Source organism: Poecilia mexicana, unplaced genomic scaffold (assembly GCF_051168715.1).
Source record: "Poecilia mexicana isolate PSO_F unplaced genomic scaffold, ASM5116871v1 scaffold_7, whole genome shotgun sequence".
NCBI lineage: Eukaryota > Metazoa > Chordata > Actinopteri > Cyprinodontiformes > Poeciliidae > Poecilia > Poecilia mexicana.
The window spans coordinates 20,764,248-20,786,021 of NW_028263376.1; the positions used below are offsets into that span (position 1 = coordinate 20,764,248).

The following is a 21,774-nucleotide window of genomic DNA, read 5'->3' on the forward strand; positions in this document are numbered from 1 at the left end:
GATCTAGCTGCAAGGAACTATTTTACTTTTTTATATGTGCATATATATAAAGCAAACTTTTATAATTAATTAGTTTAGGTATGGGTATTGTGTAGTGTATTCAAAGATGGCGACGGTGTACGTAGCCGAACGTTAGTGTGGTCGTCGCTTAGCTAAAACGCTAATGTAGCATTCACCAGCTAGCTGCTAATTATGGTAAAAAATGCTTAAATGCTGAAGAAACAAAATTCGTCCATTTGGAAAGAAATCCCTCCAACAACCGCCTCGTGAGTAAGAATTATTCATTGATATCGATATATTTAGGTACATTTGTTTAAGAATTTATCAAATAGTTTTTACTCTTAAGGTAGCCGTTTTCCACTGCCTCATCATAAGCAATCTATACGCATTTGTCTGATTTTTAAATAAAAAAAGTAGCTTAATCTATGCCGTGCCGTAGTATGTATGTGGTAATGCACGCACATTTTGTCTCAGTATAAACAATAAACCAATAAAGACTGCAAATTTTTTTCTTTCTTTTAATGAGAGGAAGTTTTGTTTAATTTGATCAACCAGCGGCGTAATGTAGGGCTCCTTAGTACGAAACTTTTAGCTTAACCATTATAAAAGTCAAGTAGCTTAAGAATTTATACTTTTGTTCACATTTTCTTACGCAAACCTCACAATCTTGAATGTTTTACCAGCTATTTAAACAACAAAATAGCACACGATACTTAAGTGAAGACAAAATAGTTTCTAAAGTTCTTTTAAATAAAAAATCTGAAAAGACTGGTGTCTATTTGTACTTTCTTTGAGTTAATATTTTTGAAGAACATCATTTTGCCTCAATTTCTAATAGAATTTAGGTCCTCACTAGCTTAGCATGTCTAGAGTTCAATTTTATTTATTCTTTTGCCTATTCTATGCAAAATAACTCAAGATTAGGACCAAAAGGTTTAACTTTAATCTCATCTGTCCAATTATCCCAATTGCAAGAGCCAGCCATCACCTTGTATCACCATGAGGCTAGTGTGGCATGACTAATATGTCTGCATGATTTCCCCAGCCCTGAGCTGTGACTCTGTAGCCCCTCCAGAGTTACTACCTCCCTCTTGGCCGCTTAAGACTCCTCTCACCTGAGCCTCTGAAGCATACACAGGACTGCCGTACTTACTCTAAAATTATATTATAAACTGATGCAGTCTATTTACTAATTTGGTGACATTTTATTTAGGGGAGCCAGAGTAAAGATGAGTTGTTACAGATGCATGCCAGACTTGCAGGTTTTGAAAATGGCATAATTTTACTTCCACTTTATACATGAGTACTCTTTAAGAAAATACGCTGGCGTAATGGTTATTTAATTCAAAATGTTTAACAGTGATTAACCTGAAGTGGGTTTTGGCCTCTGAAATAAATCATATTTTTATTTATTTCATTTCTATCTTCAGAGTGAAACATGTCATCCTTTCACCCAGTTTATAAAACTCTTCATACGTCATCTACATCAAGTGAACACACCTCTGATGTCATCGGTTTGATTTGGAGCCAAGGTGTATGCGGGACCCAGAGTCAGGGGCTGACAACTAGCTCAGAGTTTGATCTAACAGAGATGTCAGATTTTGATTACTCTCACCTTCAGCACCTCAACCAGTCGCAAGTGGAGCCTGGGCTTTCAGACGACTCTGATACCAGTCCTTCCTCAGCTGCAGTAGTGGTTCAAAATGCCACCTGTTCTACAGGGATTTCCCCCAACACGTCCAGTCAAGCCATTGACTTGTCAACTTCAACCTCAAATGATGACCACAATCTGGTAATGCCAGGGGAAAAGACTCCTGTGTTTTATGGTGAGGTTCCAAGTTTTGTGCTGGCTAGAATCAGAGGTGAAGAAAGCCCAATCAAGGTGACTGTCAAAGAGGAGTTTTCCAAGAACCGATCCATATCAGCCGCAAGAGTGTGTCTGGAGAAAAGATTCAACAGCATGTGTGCCGACACCACAACGCAGCCGGATAGCCACTCTGCTGTTCTCAGCAAGTTAGTTTCAGTTTTATAGTGTAATCATTTTTTTAGGACGTGTAATGATGTTTGTATTGATATTATTTTTGCATAGTGTGCAGCAACCGTTGTTTTTCTGTTTTCCTCAGTCTTTTGACAGTATTTGAACACTCAGCAGAGGCTCAAGAGGCATCCACACATCCTCAAACACAAAAGTGGGTGAAAGCTGACCGAGCAAATTCTTTTAAGCTCTCTAGCTCTCACGTCGGAGGTGTTTTCGAACCGATAACCAATGTCTTTGGGCAGGTGGGATAGAAATTAACATCACCAATCAGTTTCATAGATTTAGGCAGCACGTTTAATCAAGCTGTTTAATCCTTAATGTTCTCTGCTGCAATTGCAGGTTATTGCACACATGGCTGAGCCCAACATACATCAGGGTTTAATAATGCCCCCCAGTTTTTCATTTAGCTTTCACCCTGAGACCTCTGTGATAAAAACCGTCTACGCTGACAACAGCAACCCCAGAGAAGAGCAGGAGTTGATGTTCACTGAAAGTACGAGTCATTACTGTAATTAGAAACTCAGTTAATTTCTTTGTCTACTATACTACACAGCATTTTTCTAAGTCTGATCCCATGGCTGTTTTGCACAGAGGATGTGGTGCCACATACCGTCTACAGAGGGCATTGCAGCAGCTTATGCCCTGAACCTCCCAAAGCTGCTAAAACTGCTCCGAAACCATCCAAGAAGTCCAGGAGGGGCGGCTGCAAAAGAGCCCGATCTTCATTGTCACTGACCCAACGCAAGGAGAAACACAACAGCAAAGAGAGGGAGCGAAGGTGAGCCATATCCAACTGTGTTAGTTGAATTTCCACCTCGTATTCTATCTTATAAAGTATTTTCTTTAGATTTAATGTTGGCTGCACACTCAACATCGTTTTCTCTGATATTGCTCACATAATCCACACCTGATGTGGATCATCCAGGTGTGGATTATGTATTCAGTGCATTTGGTTGGCAACGTCTTGCTGCCTCTTATTCTCCTACTTAACTCCCACTGAAGCTGTGAAGGTGGACACATGGGAAAACATGCGGTGGGTGACCATGTTGCTTTAACGTGACTTTCTATAAATAAAAATTTTACTAAACATTTGTAATGTTTTTGCTTTCATTTTATTTCAGGCATAAACCTAAGATGGTAAATAGTTAATCCAAATATGAAATAATCATTGTTTTCATCTAAACAGAATGTTTTTGGTGGTGCCAGGACTGTAACACGTTAATTTAAATTAATTAATTGGATCGATTTTGACATGTTAAAAATTTTAAAACAATTGCATTTTTTTGGACATACAAAGGTTCGTGCCAGAGTAGTTTCTCTTGGTATACTGGGGGTTAATTTCTGTTGCAACTGTGGCTCTGTGGGTAGAGTAGTCGTTTTGTGATCAGAAGGTTTTAGGTTTGATTCCAGCTTCCTCCTGCCACATGTCAGTGTGACCCTGGGCAAGGCACTTAACCCCAAGTTAGCAAGACGTGTTGCAGCAGCACAGACATCCACAACACTAATGTTAGCATCCTCAGTTCACTTTTTGAAAGAACGATTTTTTTTCAAAGAAGTTACATGAATGATCAGGGCTTCTTGAAAGCTGATTGTTGCCATTAACAAAGAACTTGAATAAATTATTAAAAGATAAACATAAGTAGTATGTGAACCTTAGGAAATGTCTCGATAGACAACGTCACAGTGCTACTTGATTTACTGTATGTGTCTGGTGACGTACAGGAAGAGGATCCGCTCCTGCTGTGACGAGCTGAACACCATGGTGCCATTCTGTGACTCGAACACAGACAAAGTCACGACGCTGCAGTGGACCACAGCTTATCTAAGATACATCAAAAAAATGTATGGAGACAGCTTCAAGGAGGTAAGCCTGTGTAGAACATCAACTTATAAAGCCATTTTCAGGCCTTCCTTTTGTCTTGAATTGATTTCTGTTTTCAAGATATGCCTGTATGTACACCTGTTTTACTGTAAATAGCTTTTATTTCCTTGCAGTTATGTGCCCTGGGTGCACAATTATGCAGTTTTATTTTTTTTTAGCTTGAAGAAAAGTGACTTCTAAAAACTGGCGGTAGTTTTAGGAGTTGATTTTGAGTCCATCTTCAACTAGACGGTGAAGATTGACTCATCATTTTCTAGCAGAAGATGATGAGTCTTCTCACCTCCACCTTTCTGGCATCTGAGTTGAAGTGGAGCTCTGTTTCCTGTTACTGATCCAGCCACAGATCCGTCCATCTGATCCGATTTTCTTCTAATATTTCTTGGCCCAGTTTCACTTTGTATGTCCTGGTCAGTGGTGGTCGGATTTCAATCTGCCTTGATCTTGTTCTCTTGAACCTGAACACTCTGCACTTATCAGGTCCCCATTCAGGTTGCATTTCTGGAACAGCTCTGGAGTAGAATAGATGTCTAGTTGATTCGTGTTTACGTATTTTTTATTAATTTGAACTTTTCAGAGCCAGTTAAGTCTATTTTTTCATGTTTATACAGGTAGGGAAATATCCTACCTGGTTACATATAGTTTTATTGAGTCCCAGGCAGTGCCAACAATGAGGCATCCTGATACGCACTCTGTGTGATGGTGCTTCCAGCAAATGGTCAAGAAAACAGAATCTTCCAGCAGGCTGTACTTTTTGGTGATGATCAGTATATTTTTGAGCATTACGGAGAACCATTTTTCAGGACCAAAATTACTTTGAAGCGTCTTTAAATCAAAACATGACTGAAGTAAAGGAAAGCAGAAGCTGACAAATTGTGATCGAGTCACAGAATAATTAAGATTGGCTGCCAATTAATAATTATCTCTGTAAATTGTGTGCATTCCCAACTTATAAGATATTATTAATTGTTCAGTTTAGTATTAAAACATAAAACCCCAAAAGTTACGTTCCACTTCTCAAACATTTTTCTGATGACTGTGGGTAAGCTGAAAATATTTGAAATGAACATTTCTTCTTTTGCAGGAGTTTCAGAAGGTCTTCAATAATGAGAGAGAGAGGTTTTTAAAGTCCAGCCCCACTCCAGGTAAACAACCATCCAACCCAAAGAAAGATAAGACACTGAGCACTTCTCTTGCAGCTGAGCAATGATCTGCTTCACATTTAATCCACATGTAAGACGGCACTTTAAATTGAGTGAGTAAACCGATGGAGACTGTCGGGCTTAACTGAAAAGTTCATTTTATGTGTTTGAAAAGTTTGATTTAACTCTGCCTTAGAGAGTGGAAAGTTCCCTTTGTCTGATTGAGAGACGCTCAAAGATGGCAGGTTTTCTGCAGTTGCATCGTAAGACCACTAGGTGTCACTTTCGTATCAGAATTCCCAAGACCAGTTCCATTCAGCTGATAAACTTTAAAAACTGTATTTCACACTAGATGAAATAAGATGAAACTTTCTTTTGGAAAATGGAATATGGGAATAGGACTGCTCTCGACCCATTTTGTTTTATTAACGTATCATTTTTATATTTTATTTAAATGTTCCGTTGTGTTACTTTTATAGCTGATGTTCTTAAACTTGCAACTCTCTATATATTGTATTTTGTATTCATATTTATGCATTTTTATATAGAAACTTGGGACAATAGTGAATTAATGGAGTTATAATGAAGTGTTGGGCTCATTTGATATGTAGAGAAGAGTAATGTTTTACTGAAAAGTGGCTTTATTTGTTCTTACAACATGTCGCTGTAGCATCTTACTGTACATACAACAGTCACCCACAATAATAAATAGTATTTAAAGTAATGTATATTTAATAGTTACAGCACCGGCGGTACACAGTGAATGTGGTCATTGCTGATTGAAAAACCGAAAAATAAAAATAAACTTTTTCTAATTTCTTTATGAATTATACAGGTCTGATTTATGCATCCACAAGTTTTATCCTGTTTATTTTCTTAGCTTTAGTGAATCACCTTCACTTTACAAGTTATATCAAAAAACAAGCTGTAAAAAAAAAAAAGTTACTTTTTTTTTTTTTTTTTGCATTTTTCTACACAATTTCTGGGCATCTGGGTAATTGTTATTTTATTACTTTTACAGTACATATACAGCTCCAGCACCTTTGTCCATATTTTACACTGTCAGTTTGTATACTGAGGTAACACCTGTGATTCACACAATAAGCCGTGTCAAATGGGCGTTCACATCAGAGACGGTCACAGTTGTCGCGTTGATGATAATCGAAACAAATGGAGCATCGAAACATTTACAAACTTATACCAGTTGTTATGTGACACTTCTGAGTCACTACAGTTGTTCTCTTGTTTTCTTTTTCTTTCTTTCAAGATGTTACCTGTAATCTTTTGGGTCTCGGTTGCTTTGGTGTTCCTGTCACTCTTGGGATGTTCCTCCATTCACACTTGTAGATGTTACTCCTCTCTTGTGATACATGTATTTAAATAAAGAGGACTTGTTGCGAACGTTCTCTTGTCATTCCTCTCCTCCTCGTGTTAACCTTCCCTCCTAAAAGCGGAGCGATCAGGCTGCAGGAAGTCAGGTTTAATTGTTTTTGGGGTTTGAGGATTTCCCAGCTGGTGACGTTCCCTGGCAGGCTGTTGTATCACAGATCCCTGGAGGACCCTGATGCCCAGTCCTACCTGCCCTGCCAGACTCTCCAGGCTCACCCGGATCTCCAGGAGACCCATCACGGCCATCTTTGACAATCCCACGTACTCCAGGAAGACCTAATGAGGGTGAGAAAAGGTTTCTGAGGTCAGGTGAGTGTTTGAGGCAGTTGTCCATGAGGTGATTTAAAATATCCGCCTTATACCTTGGTGGCCTTGGTCTCCAGGAGGCCCATCAATGGCTTTGCCAACAGGTCCCTTATCACCTGCCTCACCAACATCACCTGTTATTAAAAACAAAACATTTATTTTCAGCTTTGTGACCTCTGAAAAAAAAACTTATTGGAGGTAGTTATGCTGTATGTAATACCAGTTTTTGTCTCAATTCTAATGTCTCTTCAATCCTCCGTCTGCGCTTTCTCCCATTTACTTGAATTTCTCTGGTAGAAATGTAACCCGGCAAGAAATTAACAATTTTGTCGATTTTTTTGCTCTGCTTTAGAATTGTAGTCTGCCTGTAGTTTTAGCAATGGTAGCAGTGAAAGTAAACGAAGTCGTTCAGTCCACATTGACCATGCTTTCTAAACATAATCAACCATCTTGTTTGGCTCGGCACTTCTCTCTTCAGGGTGATTATTTACAGCATTGCTAAGCTTCATAGCGCTGAACTCGTACATTATGCAAGTCACAGGTAAACGTCATGAATTGGGTAAAATTCAAAACGTCAACAGAGTCCATGCCTCCAGCGACAATTGTTTAGTCCAGACCTTCTGTATGAAGGAACGCATAAAACAAGTGTTGGTTTTTACCAGGTTAAGTAAAAACAGCTTTTGAACTGTTCATTTTGGATTAGTGATGCAACAAACAACTTCAACTTTGAATTTCCAGAAAATATGACTGCTTTTTATAGTGTTGATGTCAGGGCCTTTTTAAAATCTTAATATCAGCCTGTTTCATCCATTCCAAAGCAGTTTTGAAGTGTAATAATGTTCCAGCTGGACAGTTACAAGGGAAATTGAAATTTTTGGAGGTAGTTTTCGGTCTTAAATATTTCACTCAATTTGTTCAATGTGGCAGCACAACTGGCAGTGAAACTATCTGCAGCATGATGCTTGCCAACATGCTGCCACTTTGTCATGATGTTCAATAACAGTACAGGAATGGCAAACGTTCTAGCCCATCATAAACGGTCAAGGGAGTTTAACATGATTGGATGCCGATAATGGATGAAACAAAATGCATCTGGATATAAATTTACGGTTAGACAAGACAGCGTTTGATTTATTTGGCCGCATCGATGAGCCATGTTCAGAGGAATCCAGGTGAGGACTCGTTTTGTGCACTTTGTTATAAACTGTACAATTTCTCATACCTCTGGGACCTGGATCTCCAAGTTCTCCTGGCAGGCCTCTGTATCCTGGCGGTCCACGTGTCCCTGGATGCCCGACTGAACCAGCAACCCCTTGCTTTCCTGGAGGACCCGCAGGGCCAGGCCGGCCCACCATTCCTGGGGCCAGGGGCCTCCGCAGGTTGGCCGCTAGCTGTGCAATCTGGTCTGGATGACGGAGGACACCATAAGGTAAGCTCTGGTAAATGTGTGGATCATGACTGGAGGACAGGTTTAAGGTTTCTCACCATCGATCATGGAACCACACAGCTCCCTGATGTGCTGCTCACTTGCTAGTTTACCCTGAAACACAAGAAGCCATTTATGAAATGTAACCTAAAGTCAGACGATAAAACTAGAGCTTGTTTGTTAAAACAATCCCACTCACAGGTACACCGGTCTTTCCTGCGATTCCTGGCAGACCCTGCTCCCCTTGGAAGCCCATCAGTCCTGGTTTTCCCGGAGGCCCCCTGGCCCCGATCTCGCCTTGTGGACCTGTCACACCTTTAGGCCCCAGTTCACCTCTCTTTCCTGACTGCAGTTAGCAAGATTTATCGGTTTAATTGCTCAGTATGTTTTGCAGAAGCAAGTAATCTTTAATCCAAACTCCTAAAAACCTCCCTGAGATTTAATCGCTGACTAAACACCACCAGGAAAACAAACTGGGCCTGTCGAGACAATGCGGGGGTGGGTTCATATGGACTCTTCTTGCCTGATAATTACTCCAAAGAGCACAGCAAACAGTAAGTGAGACTAAGGGAGTGAGGCTCATCAGCGCTGTGTCGCTAATTACACAAATTGTACTGCAGCTTAGTGCGACTTGTCTTTCCCTCTTGGCGATAGCAGCAAACAGGCCAGTAAAGCTGAAGCTGCAGTGCCTATCTCTAAATAATCCCATTAAACCTGGAATGCGCCGTCATGTGCCGTGACTTTGACGTGCGGGCAGAAACTGCTCAGAGTGAGGTGCCATTTTTAATGTTTGGAGAAGGAACAGACGCAGAGGGAGTTTGGAGCAAACTTGCACTGCTAATTACACCCACACAGCATCTGATGTATGTTTGGCAGACACAAACTGTATTTGGAGAGACGCTTTGAAGGGTGAGATTCTGTAAATGTAGGACAGGGGAAATGGATTAATCATCTTACCTCTCCTTTCTGTCCAACTGGCCCAAACGGACCCTGAAAGTAGATAAACACCTTAGTTGTCCAAGCATTTAGTTTCAGATCAGAGTCAGACAAACAAGGCAGATGCATTTCAGTGTATTATCAAAAAGTTCATTTATTTCACTTATTTATTTATATCTTTTCAGAGATTTCTGTTAGTTTTGATGATTATTGGGTTATAGTTGATGAAGATATCTAAATTATTACATAAAAGGACAATTAAAATAAGGATTTGAATTCAGAAATGCCGTCCTACTATACAAAAGACTTGGTCAGGGCTCCTTCTGCTTGAATTACTGCATTGAGTAGGTGATCAGCCTCGTCTCACTGCTGATGATTTAAGGAAGTCCAGGTTGACAATACTCCAAAGCAACCACAAAAATACCATGATCATTGGTAGTTTGGGCAGTGTGGGCTGGTGCTAGGCCTGCTGGAAAATGAAATGAGCATCTCCATAAATCCTGACAGTAGAGGGAAGCAGTAAGTCCTCTGAAATGTCCAAGCAGACTGCTGACCTTGGACTTGATAAAACAGAACGGACCAACATCAGCAGAACACACGGCTCCCCAAATCACCACTGAATGTGAAAGCTTCGCACAGGACTTGACACAACTTGAATCGTTTTCCTCCCTGCTCTTGCTTCAGTCCATGTTCAGTTTATTCTGAAAGTAAGTAAAAGTCCAAACCAACTAACTTTCCTTTGTCCTGAGGCTGAAGTGAATGTAGAAAACCTCCTTAGAAGTCTGTGAATTTCACCCATTAGCTCCTTCTTCTTCTTCTCCCAAACTCTTCTTTTTTCCCTTCAACGTTACTGCTAGGTCATAAAATTAGAAATTTTATTCTTTATTCTCTAGTATCTGAAAATCAAACGAATACTAGAGAAGCTTCAAGGTCTTAATCAGTTTAAATCTTGTAGAAAAGTGTGCAGTTTGTTTTATTTGTTCACTAATTTTATTTAATGTTTATTTTTCTAAAAAGTAAATTAAATAATTTATTTTATTGTTATCTTTAATTATGCAATTGCTCAAAGTTCAATGGAAAGCTATGATTTATGCTTCAGATAAAAATTTATTGATAAGTTAAGTTGAGAGTTTTATTTTAGTTTTAGCAGAGTTTTGCTGTAACATACAGCTGATTGGTGCAAAAAAAACACATTAATTTCACTAGTTGGATTAGGACAAAATACTCACAGGTTCTCCATTCTCTCCTGGTAAACCATCACTTCCTGCCACGCCCTAAAGAAGGAGAATTTGTTGGTTTAATGCTGTTTAAAGCACCATATGTTCATTAACACGGAAGAACAATAACATGGCCTGTTGTTTGTTGAGAGCTGGGGAGAAAACGCTAAGGAGGAACATTGTAACATGACGATCAGAGAAGGTTTTGGGTGACTTACTATGTCTCCCTTTGCTCCAGAAGCTCCAACTGGACCCTGAAGAGGTGGGAAACAGAGACGGAGTCAATATATAAGAGACATACAGAGAATTTGTTGCTGTGAGAGCGGGAGGGGAGCGAGGTGGGCTGGTTGAGGGGAACCTGGACTGACATAAAGGACGTCTTTGTTCTGTCTTCTGGTTCTGAACAGGAGGCCACCTTGTGTCTCTACATTCTCCAGCCTGACTTTTAACTGATCGGGAAGAACGACCTGGCTACTACCTCACATGATCACACACGTCTATGTAGTGTTTGTGTGGAGGTAGGTATTGTTTCTAAACTGCCAAATTTCTTCAAACATTTTGATTAACACCAACCAAACAGAACCACTAGGGATTATCACTTAAGGCTTGTTTAACTTAGTTTCATTTAAATCATTTCAAACAATCTGTTAAAAGAAAATTCAAGGCTTATTCAAGTTGGACCCATTTTACTGCAGGAACTCACTCTGTCACCAAACTCCCCACGGAGTCCTGTCGGCCCTGGAAGGCCTGGGTCGCCCAAGGCTCCTTTGACTCCCTGCAGCAGATTCACACACACATACACAGAATCAGTAACTTCACCATAACATATTAATAACTTTAAAAAAACATGATAATTTGTGATTTCATGTTGCTGACCTGGAAGCCTCTTACTCCCAGAGGCCCAGAATTGCCCACTGGTCCGATTCCTCCCTGTTAGGAAGACATAATCATGTGATCCTACTAGACTATTTATGAGGCTATTTCGATTCAGAGAACAGGAAATAAGCAAACTGATGCCGTCACTTTGAAATATTCATTATGCTGTACAGCCTGTTAGATGTTTTGTTTTATTTGTTTCCTGAAGACTAACTTGAGACAAAAGCTTTTCTGTATAAGCCTTATTAAGTTGTGATTTTTTTCTTTTCATGTCCCTGCATGTATTCCTCCATTTCTAATTAACTCTACTCGGGTACGTTTGTAATTTTTTAAAAATTGTTTTTGCAGCATGTAAGTACCTGCTGAAGCCAACTGTTTGTTGTTAATCTGATATTTGAGCTTTGGTGCTTCATATTATTTCCATTATATGCACTTATCAAGCACTCGGACATGCAAACTGGAGTAGAGAGCAGTTTTTTTTTTATATGCTGGACAAATATTTAACAGTTTACTCTCATGGTTGTCTTGTTGTCTTAATTCATCATGTTACTATATGACTGGTCAGCAGTTTTAACTTACAGCCACTCCTCTGGGACCTGCTATCCCCCTGTTTCCTGGAACGCCGATTTCACCCTGAAGAGAACAGGTTGTAGACAAGTTAGAAGATCCCTGACAGTGCGCATCTAGAGGTCATGTGACTCTGCGGAGCGGTTGACGACCCTCCCAAACAATCCCATCAGATACATACAGGAATACCTGGCTCTCCAGAGGGCCCTTGCTCCCCATTCTTCCCCGGATCACCCTGGGATAAAAAGAAGTGAGGATAAACATCTCATCTTCAAACTTCTGAGTATTTTCTTGTCAAAATACTCACAATTTGTCCTTTTGACCCCTTAGCTCCAGCTTTTCCTGGCAAACCCTTGAAAGGAAAAGAGAGGATGTTAAAACTTACAGCAGCTTTTAATCCGTCAAGAACTCCGGTTCTCAGATAATGATGCGTTTTAGTAGTTTATCTAGAAGTTACAAGTTGCATTTAACAATGCCTTAAAGATTATTCTTAAAGACATCATTGAATGCAACGTACATTCAATGATGAATGTAAGTTGCTACATTTTTTTTAGAAAATATTATTTCAAGTGAGCAAAAAATCGAGTCCTGCTATATATCAGCACAGTTTAGTCAACATAATTACCAAACTCTGGCACTGAATGGAGAATAAAGTGATAAATCAGAGAATAATGAGTTGATTATGTACTCACAGGAAGTCCATTTGGTCCTTTCTCTCCAACTACCCCATGGCGTCCAGGATCTCCCTGTGGGCAGAAAGAAAAACCTTCTGACCTCTCGGGTCTCGGCTTATGCAGAATATTCCCGGATGAGGAGGTCCAGCTCACCTTCTCGCCATCCAACCCCGGCGTTCCATCTTTCCCATCTCGTCCAGGTATGCCCTGTAAAAATCAGCAGATATGACCCTCAGATATCAAAACGTGCATCACACATTCAATTTCTCCTAATGTGAACTTACAGGCTCCCCTTTGGGTCCTGCTCCTCCCACTGCTCCTTTGGGGCCAATTTTACCCTGATGAGATACATAACATGGACATTATTAACTAGAAGGAATATGTCTTATTTAAATGTTGATCTGCTGAATAAACTGAGCTGAAGCAGAAAATGTTGTTGAAGAGAGCAAATAATTTAAAATATATTAGTAGAGAATGCATACATTGAAGAATAATGGCACATTAGACTAATCTGATCAGTACATATTCAGATGTATTATAAGAACATTTCTTTAGTGCTTTAGTACTTTTAAACACATAAATGTGTTTTAAAGTGTTTCAAACTTTGTAATATTTAATATTAGGAATTAAAAACTGTTATGGTAGAAATTACATGGTAAAAAAAGAGCTGAATGTTTTCATATGTGAATGGTTGAAACAGCACAAAGATTGCAGAAGGACAAAAAAGAACATGATCTAACTAATAGTTTAAGTGCTTTGCAGCATCAACACAATGATTGTGTGTCATATAGATGAAAAATTAAACTCCTTGTATCTCGACTTACAATCTCTCCTTTAGGTCCCTTGAACCCCTGCGGCCCCTTCTCCCCAACGTCGCCCTGCAGACATCAGATGAAACACACCCAGCTGTGCTTTGACCAGCCATCCATTCTCACTGTGAACTACCAACAAACACAGTCACTGTGATAAAAAATGAAACAAACTAGGAGTGACTCACTGCCTTTCCGATGATTCCAGCTACGCCAGGTTTGCCTCTGAAACCCGGGAAGCCCTGGAGACAAACAGAGGGAGCTGAAGTCAAACAAAGCCACCAGACCTGTCTGATTCTTGTTGAGGGGCTGAAAGGGAAAATGAGGCAGGTTTAATGATGCTTACTCTGTCCCCTGCAGGTCCCATTGAGCCTTGCAGACCCCTCAGACCACGAGGACCCTGAAACACACCATGAATGAACCATGAAAACAGGCATTGAAGATTAAATAGTTGATCAAATTTGGTATAATTTCCAGTAATGAGACAAATTCCCACCTGCAGACCAACAGTTCCTGGAACACCCGGCTGTCCCGGTGGACCTGGATCCCCCTTGAGATGACAGCCGACACTTAAAACCACCGTCAGGTAAGTCTCATAAATAACAGCTGATTTATTTGTCTCACATGTTCAGTTCACCTTCTCTCCGTTTTTTCCGGGCTCGCCTTTGTCTCCTTTATGTCCAGTGTGTCCCTGTGTGGTGAAGCATGAATATGAAGAAGCAGGTTAGTTGACTTGGGGCGTTTAAATCCAAACAGCTAGAAATAAATTGTTGGAGCAATTCATACACAGCAAACTTACAGCCGCTGTACGCAATACAACATAAAAGCAATCAGAGTCCTACATAAAGCGGGAAATTATTTTTTAAATATACTGAAATTATGCGACCTTGTAAAATTCAAAACTGTACAATTTATGTTCAAAGAAAGAAACCGTCAACTTCCACACAATATTCAAAAGATGTGTTGACACAAAGAGGGCGATTATAATTTAAAGGTCCTTATTATGCTTCCTTGTGCAGGTTGGGTAGATAGAAACAAAGCATGTTCTTTACATTTTTTGCACAAAATTGTTCTTGGACAATAAGATTCTATTTTGCGCAGATCCGCCTATTTTTAGCTCCTTTCAGAATGAGCTGTTTTAGGGCCTCTTATCACTTTAAATCCGAAGAATCTGCTGCTGGCCACGCCCCCCAAATCAGCATTTACACTCGCACATGAAAATGGCCAACTGTTCATCTTTGAAAAGCAGAAGTCGAGCCTCCTGCACAAAAAAGAAGGAAGCAGCAAGAGGTTTCTGCATGCCAAGTCCCCAACAAAACACTTCCCTTTTCCAGCAGCCGTTATGCAGCAGTAAAACCAGCTGACCAAACATTTTGAAGCTCTGCTTGGGTTGCTAGGTAATGCACTGGGCTTCACTGGGGCTGCTAGGTAACGTATTGGCCTCAGCTGGGGTTGCTAGGTGAGCTAGGTGAGTACCTGCTGATTTGTGACGTTACATTCTGGCGGTTTTTGAAACGGGTCATTTTCCAGACACCAAAAAAACATAAACTTATAGGCAACAACCGGGTTGGTAGGTTTTTTTAAGCACCTTGGCTGCTTTTAGAAGCAGTGGAAACACAAATGGAAGTATGAAAACGTTCAAAAAGAGTTTTCATATATCTGTATGTGGGATAACTATGGACTAAATTATGGGCTCAAACAAAAAAATACAAATATAAACCAGCTTAGAAAACTGTGCAAAAATGAACTGATTGGAGCATAAGTTGTATAGGATGGGTGTCCCAAAGGCCAAAATTACTATTGTTGATGTTAATAATGTGCATTAATTGTACAATGATGGGAATGTGACGTTTATGCATCATTTAATGTGGAAATACTTTAAGAGTTTAACTGGTTTATGGCTGAGAGGGGCAGAAAATAATAGCATCTTCTATCTTCTACCCGCTTCTTTTTGCAAAATGTGTCAAATTGCATATCAATTGGCATTACTATTTGTCTTGCTCCTGTTTTTACTTTTTATTGTCTATTTGAAATAAATGACTAAATGAACTGTTTACCTTAAATCCTGGCATCCCGGGCGGGCCGGGGGGACCAGGAGGACAGATAGCAGGACACTGAAGACGACAGAGATATGATGCATTCGCAGTTTGAAAAACCCATATTCAGATGACAGAGTTTGAGGTGTGCAGTGCAGACATATTACCAGAAGGTCACCGTTAAGATCTTGAAGAGAGCCAGGAAGCCCCTGATGGAGGGAAAAATGCACAGATCACATCTGTTTCATTTCTGGCATCGCTGTATTGTTTGGTTCCCATTTAGCCGCCAGCTGGAAGCAGCAGCAGATATGATGTGATGATAATTGCACTTACCGGGGGTCCATCAGGGCCAGGAGGTCCAGGAAGTCCTGGAAGACCCTCTGGACCCTAACAGATTATAAAGGCACGTTTTCAGCAGCTCTGATTAAAACATTGAAGTCCTGAGTCTTTATGTTCAACCTGATCTAATCTCACTTTGGTGCAAAGCTTAAGGTCCATCTCTAAAATAAATCTTACAGTAACGTTGGGTAGTTTGACACAATAAAGACGATTTACAGTGCCTTGCAAAAGTATTCAAACCGTACCATTGCAGCTGTAGATGAATATTTAGGACAAGACAGAAATAAATATCGATTATTAATATCAGCACGGTTTTATTTATTGAACAGATACCGATATGTTAAAAGATGACTAATATCAACCGATACCAATGCTATAATATGCATCTACCAAGACTCAAGTCCTTTAGCACATTTCCTGTCTAGAGGCCTGTTCATTTTCTTTCTCTGTCTCTGCTGTTGTGAAGTTAAAGACTAAAAGTTGTCCTGTCTGATTCTTCAACCTAAGCTGTGAATCTCTGCAGCTCCTCCAGAGTTACCAAGAAGTTCTGCTTGACGCTCTTCTCGCTCTTGCTGTCAGCTTAGGTGGACAGACATGTTTTAGTTGGCTTGTAGTTGTGCCATAGTTTGTTTTTAAGGAGACTGATTGATATGTTTAAAGCCTTGGATGACTTAATCCTGTTTTAAACTTCTCCACAACTTGATGTGTTTCTTTGCCTTCATGAAACGGATTATTGATTAATGCTCCCTAACAAATCTCTAACACTTTCACAGAATAGATATCTTTATACAGACGGTGGACTCTACTTACTTATCTCATTCCTGCTTAGAGGCATCAGATTAATGGGGGCTGAATATATATGCATATCACACCTCAGATTTCTATTTACAAAAAAATCTGTAAGCGATGTACCCTCTTCCATCCTTTTCACACTTGTCTATGTTGATCTATCACATAAAATCCAATTATAACGTATTGATAATGTGAAACAGGTCAGATTTATACATTTTTAAAGCACTGTAATGATCACTTTCCTGCACCTTTATACTGAAAATAGCCTCTTGTTTAATACGAAGCTCAATTATGGCCTTGTGAAATATCCTTAACCCTAAATATGAGACGGACTCACTGCTGCTCCCTGGGGTCCGACTCCGCCCGGCAACCCATTGGTCCCAGGTAATCCCTACAAACAAAAGTGTTTGTGATGAAGGCATCAGAGTCCAACAAACACAAGCTCCCAGGGTGCAATCAGAAAACGTAATCAGATTGTTTCAAAGGAAATGTTCACTCACTGGGGCTCCTGGTCTCCCCCTGCCCTACGGAAGACACAAGAAGACAAATTAAGTCACACCAAGAACCAGGATTTTACTGATAAAAACAACATCCATTATATGGTTTTTACCCTGCAGCTAAAGTGTTCTGAATTTCAGTGTTTTGTTTTTTTTTTGCTATAAATTAGATGTCAGCTTCAGATACTGAAAGGGAAGCAGCATCATCCGTGTCCTCTTCATCTGGTGGTGCGTTTAGAGCTGATTTTCACAGCATGAACATATCCAGTGTTTCACTGAAGCAGATTCATTCAGGATTACTCGAAGAGAAACATCTGCTGTATGTGTGAAGTGTGTGTGTGTGATTGCTTACAGGAGGTCCAGGTGGCCCCGGAGGTCCAGCTTCACCCTGTAGCCAACGAGAGAAAATCACCAACAAATCCAGGTGGTTTACAGTAAAAACTGCAGGAATTGGCACCATTAGTACTCATATGAAGCAGTGAATGGTCTGGTGCAGCTTATATGTGTAATATTCTGACTAAACATTTAGTATTGTTTACTCTGTTGATTCTTAAAATCTAAAATTGTTAGTGATTTTCTGCACAACACTGATAACTAAAGGAATGAAGCCTTTTCAGGAGGCTGTTGGACTTGGATCCAGTTACGTTTGGTTGAGTTCATTTATTCTCTTCCAAAAAAACAAAAACAATGTTAATATCAGGATTTGTGCTTGATTTTAGAGTAGCTTTATAAATATCGATTTTTTTTTTCTCACTCCTTCAAGACAAGTCATCCTCTTAAAACATGACGCATTTTTAGCCATTCAGCAGTAGATAGACATGCTGGTGTGATCTGGGAGATCGTCCTGCTGAATAATCTGAGGGAATTTGAACTTATGGTCACAAACTGATGGCTGGATTTTCTCCTGCAGGGTTTCCTGATGTCTGGTACGAAGCAGACCTCCATGTCGTCCAGATCCAAAGCAGTCCAGCGCACTACAGTCGTCACATTTAACTGTAGGTATGTTGTTCTTTTCCTGAAGTGCTTTGTGTTTTCTAATTGTTGAATCATGAGCTCTGATTTTTACTGAAGCAGTTGAGGCCTGTGGTGCTGTAGACGTTGATCTGGATCAGCGGTTGAAGCTCTCATTTTGGTCCACTGCTCACTCCAGGAACAATCTGTCCCATTGTTCTCCATTTTGGATAATGGTTCACTTTAAAAACTAAAGCTTTAGAGATGGCTTTACAATCCTTTCCAGACATATACATGTCAATGACTTTGTTTCCCATCTGCTCTTGAATTTGTGTAGTTTGAGACATGATATGTTGCTCTTTGAGATTTCTGGCCTACTTCATGCTGTCAAACTCTTTCTGTTTAGGTGGCAAACATTCTGACTTTGTGTGGCTTGTGAAACTGAATTGCAGGAAATGTGCTTAAAATAATCAGTTTTTAGTATAACCAGGGGAAAGGATTCATTTTGACATCGGGCCAGGTCGGTTCAGATACTTTGTTTTTCACCACATATATCATGTATTTGACAATCTAAGACGTTAAAGTGTGACCAAAAAAAACAAACAAAGAAGAAATATGTAAAGAAGCAAATACTTTTTCATAGCACTTTCCATAAATGTACATAGACTCACAAAATAATAATTTTAGGTGAAAAACGATGGGATTACTGAAATACAAGTTTGTTAGCTGTATCCTAGCTTAGCTTGAGGTCAACACAGCCCACTTAAATGTGTGAAAAGGTTTTCAAAAAGCTATTATTGTCACCGTAGTGTGTTAAAAAAAATAATGGTGGTAGAAATAGTCAAATGAACTCATCACTTGCTGGAGCAGCTGCTCATCACACTTTCTAGTTCCTGTTGATTTTAACATTTCCTCTACAATTAGGTTTAGAAATGTAAAAACTGCTTGGTTCGACTTATTAACATATTACCAGCTTAATTTCCAATAACTTGCCTTATTTTGAAGGCCTTTCTGTTCTTTATTTTAAATGAAAACTTAAAACAAATGTTCACCAATTTTTATTTTGTATCTAATTCTCATAAATCTGTGTTGCATCTAAACTTTGCGTCACCCTTAATCACTCGGAGCCGGCCGTCACAGTGTGGTTATCTGTGTAATTAGTGACGTGAGTTAAAGCTGGCTTCCTCATTAAGTCTGCTAATTAGCTGGGAGGGGGCAGTAAGTCACTGATTCTCTGTTATTTCATAAATCTGATGCATTGTGAAAACTATAAGTCTTGTTAAATTACAGGATGTTGTCTTAATGACCATTCAGAGTTTATGGGTTTCCTTTAGAAAAGCAATTCATATCTTCTACTGTTTTTTCTTTTTCTTTTTCTTTTTTTTTTTGCGAGAAATGGGTCAGATTCCAGGCCGGATTAGGGAGAAGCAGAAAATTTTACCTCATCCTGATCCCTCATTAAAAATATTCCCAACCAAGAAGTTGAGCCAATTAGACAAATTTAAGTTGACAGAGAGCAGAGGCCTGTTAAAGCCTGTGGGTTTAACAGAACCAGAACAACCTGCATGGTCCTGATGGATCAGGACCCTGATGGTTGCTGACTTCAGCTGGTTGACACAGGAAAGGGTAAAATCTTCTACTTGCATCCTAAAACATGCGAGAGGTTCAGAAGATGCACTCACTGCTTCCCCTGGGGGTCCGTCTCTGCCGGCAGGACCATCAGGACCGGTCAAGCCCTAGAGATGAATAGCAGCATCATTACTCGTTCCTCTTTTTAGACAACCTGACCAACCTGCAGCTTTCTTGTGTAATTCTGTAAGACTTGAGGATTTTGGACCCTTACATCAATTCCTGGGAGTCCTGGGAGACCTGGTTTTCCTGGTCCTCCTGGTATTCCTGCTTTCCCTTTTGGGCCCTGCAAACGATCCAGGAGAAATTTAATAAAGTCTTTTCCAGGCAGATTAATGTGTATGTTCAAAACGCAAACAAAAAAAGTATTTCTGTGTGCACCTGAATAATCCTAAGAAGTGCTTTTTGTCACTTTGTTTTAGTTTACTTATGCAACATAGGCAGAATTGAGAGATGAACAATATAGAGATAAAAAAGCTTCTTGGTCTTTCTGCATGGAGTTTGCATGTTCTGCCCTGCGATGGACTTTGACCTGTCCAGGTTGGACCCGCCTGTCTTAATGGCTTCTTAATGGCTGCTGGAAACTGGCACCAGCCCCTTGTGACCTTACAACAACAAGCGGATCTAGACAACGGATGATATTTACAAAAGCTTAAACCATCTGTGGTAGAAACAGTTTCAAACAGCGACATCAGTCGGTTTTTTGAGTTTTACAAATGCTATCCAGTTTTTCAGAGTAGTTTTACTACTACTGTACTTTTAACTTCTACTTGTCTAGTAACATTTTTAAGTATTGCGACTCAGGTACTGCTTCAAGCTGGTCCTTCACCTCCAGTAACTTCACTCAGTGACAAACAAAGATGCTTTAACCAAAAACGCACCATTTCATGTCAAAGTGGGGTTTCTCGTTTCTACACAAGCTTCATTGTTCTACTTTTATTTCCTATTTAATAAGCCTCTGCTACTTGGAGGTCAGGTAAATGATGTCATAGTTATTGGTTCAGATGCTTTATGTTGTGGAAAAGTGAGCTTAGGAAATGTGTGTTTCCTCGACTTGAATTTCTTCCTTTGTAATAATTTATTCTTTATTTTAGTTTGTATTATACCAAATCATTGTAGCATCGGATGCTATTAGCAAACACTCAGTACTTCTGCAACCTTTTTGCCAAATATGTTTTTTTAATCTTGCATGTTTTGATAACTTTTTACTTTTACTTGAGCAAAATATATTAAATAGTTTTTTGACTGTCACCTCACCTTCGAGTTTATTGTTAGCGCAATAAATCACATAATAAATTTGTTCTCTGTCATAATAAATAACAATATAATTGGCCCTCCTTAACGTAATCTCCTGGAGAAATGGAAACTTTTCTTTGTATTTCAAATCAATAACTTTTTTGTATTTTATAATAGGAAAATCTGAGAATAAAAAGGCTTAAAATAGTTTTTAAAAATGATTTTAACTTATTGCAATGGGACATGAAAATGTCACATCTCTAAATAAAACCTCTTGTGTCCTTCCTGTTTGTCATGATGACTGGATTACTTACAGCTTTCCCTGGCAACCCAGGAGGTCCTGGTTTCCCCTGACAACCAGAAAAAAAAAAAAGGTAAGTTAGATTTCTTACACAGCATTTTCAGTGTTAAACAAAATGACTTCCTCTCAGGTGTGCAGCTTTCCAGCGGTTGGCTGCATCTTGACCATGCATAACCCAAGCTAAGAGCATCAGCTGCTGCACTGTTCAGTGTTTAACTTCTCTGCCAGCGGAGAACAAACGGCTCCAAGCAGAAGCGCCGCGGACTGGTCACATGTTCAGGCCCTCGGTGCGGTCTGAAGACCGTGCGGGGAGGAGGTGCGAGCTGAAACCCTAGATGCTCTCACAGGGCTGGGGAATGTATGAATGGGTCGTCTGTGTGCCCAAAGTTTACCGGAGACGTAAAAATATTCAGAGCTAAAACGGGATGAAATGTTCTGATATCGGTGACGTTTAAAAAAGCAAACGGTTCTTCTGTGTTAAACAAAACTAAGAATTTATAGTTAAAAACACAATGGAGGCAAAATCACATATAAATGCATGGGAAAATAAAGATTAAGGATGAGTATTTTAGTGTATTTCACTAAGATGATGCAATAAAATGAAATTATTTAACCAGGATTCACAGTTGCTAAGTAAGAACAATAAACCCAGACACACCTTTAAGCCCTGCCTACCCAAATCCAACAGGTAATCGTTTAACAAACGCAGCCGGAGTAGCGGGAGGAGTCAGACT

At 39.7% G+C, this 21,774-nt stretch overlaps 2 protein-coding genes across 4 annotated transcripts in view; one reads left to right on the forward strand and one right to left on the reverse strand.

Moving 5' to 3' along the window:
* On the forward strand, nt 1-5,886 carry LOC106917473 (uncharacterized). Of its 2 annotated transcripts, none has more exons than XM_014986457.2 (7): nt 1-270; nt 1,431-2,013; nt 2,124-2,280; nt 2,378-2,531; nt 2,630-2,816; nt 3,761-3,902; nt 5,002-5,886. In XM_014986457.2, exons 2-7 carry the CDS (start codon nt 1,439-1,441, stop codon nt 5,125-5,127), a joined length of 1,341 nt encoding a protein of 446 aa, XP_014841943.2. In that variant the 5' UTR covers nt 1-270; nt 1,431-1,438; the 3' UTR covers nt 5,128-5,886. The 2 variants fall into 2 exon arrangements, with proteins under 2 accessions (XP_014841943.2, XP_014841942.2); XM_014986456.2 differs by having other exon boundaries at nt 3-266.
* The window catches only part of col9a3 (collagen, type IX, alpha 3), a 25,678-nt gene continuing 9,581 nt past the window's right edge, over nt 5,678-21,774 (reverse strand). For both annotated transcript variants that reach the window (XM_088007229.1, XM_014986454.2), the window contains 30 exons: nt 21,054-21,089; nt 19,718-19,789; nt 19,557-19,610; nt 17,276-17,311; nt 16,927-16,950; nt 16,764-16,817; nt 15,629-15,682; nt 15,463-15,504; nt 15,317-15,373; nt 13,897-13,950; nt 13,756-13,809; nt 13,606-13,659; nt 13,448-13,501; nt 13,275-13,328; nt 12,735-12,788; nt 12,604-12,657; nt 12,469-12,522; nt 12,084-12,128; nt 11,958-12,011; nt 11,789-11,842; nt 11,210-11,263; nt 11,037-11,108; nt 10,552-10,587; nt 10,346-10,390; nt 9,138-9,170; nt 8,380-8,526; nt 8,240-8,294; nt 7,977-8,159; nt 6,811-6,888; nt 5,678-6,724 (listed from right to left, as the gene is read on the reverse strand). In XM_088007229.1, the coding sequence (XP_087863355.1) occupies nt 6,540-6,724; nt 6,811-6,888; nt 7,977-8,159; nt 8,240-8,294; nt 8,380-8,526; nt 9,138-9,170; nt 10,346-10,390; nt 10,552-10,587; nt 11,037-11,108; nt 11,210-11,263; nt 11,789-11,842; nt 11,958-12,011; nt 12,084-12,128; nt 12,469-12,522; nt 12,604-12,657; nt 12,735-12,788; nt 13,275-13,328; nt 13,448-13,501; nt 13,606-13,659; nt 13,756-13,809; nt 13,897-13,950; nt 15,317-15,373; nt 15,463-15,504; nt 15,629-15,682; nt 16,764-16,817; nt 16,927-16,950; nt 17,276-17,311; nt 19,557-19,610; nt 19,718-19,789; nt 21,054-21,089 (1,902 nt within the window). In that variant the 3' untranslated portion in view covers nt 5,678-6,539. The remainder of the gene's footprint in view (nt 6,725-6,810; nt 6,889-7,976; nt 8,160-8,239; nt 8,295-8,379; nt 8,527-9,137; nt 9,171-10,345; nt 10,391-10,551; nt 10,588-11,036; nt 11,109-11,209; nt 11,264-11,788; nt 11,843-11,957; nt 12,012-12,083; nt 12,129-12,468; nt 12,523-12,603; nt 12,658-12,734; nt 12,789-13,274; nt 13,329-13,447; nt 13,502-13,605; nt 13,660-13,755; nt 13,810-13,896; nt 13,951-15,316; nt 15,374-15,462; nt 15,505-15,628; nt 15,683-16,763; nt 16,818-16,926; nt 16,951-17,275; nt 17,312-19,556; nt 19,611-19,717; nt 19,790-21,053; nt 21,090-21,774) is intronic.

Bases quoted from the DNA above. Each gene is read 5' to 3' on its own strand.
- LOC106917473 (XM_014986457.2), top strand. From the start codon at position 1,439: ATGTCATCCTTTCACCCAGTTTATAAAACTCTTCATACGTCATCTACA. The intron at 2,532-2,629 runs GTACGAGTCATT...TGTTTTGCACAG, and splicing joins GGAGTTGATGTTCACTGAAA to AGGATGTGGTGCCACATACC. The intron at 3,903-5,001 runs GTAAGCCTGTGT...CTTCTTTTGCAG, and splicing joins ATGGAGACAGCTTCAAGGAG to GAGTTTCAGAAGGTCTTCAA.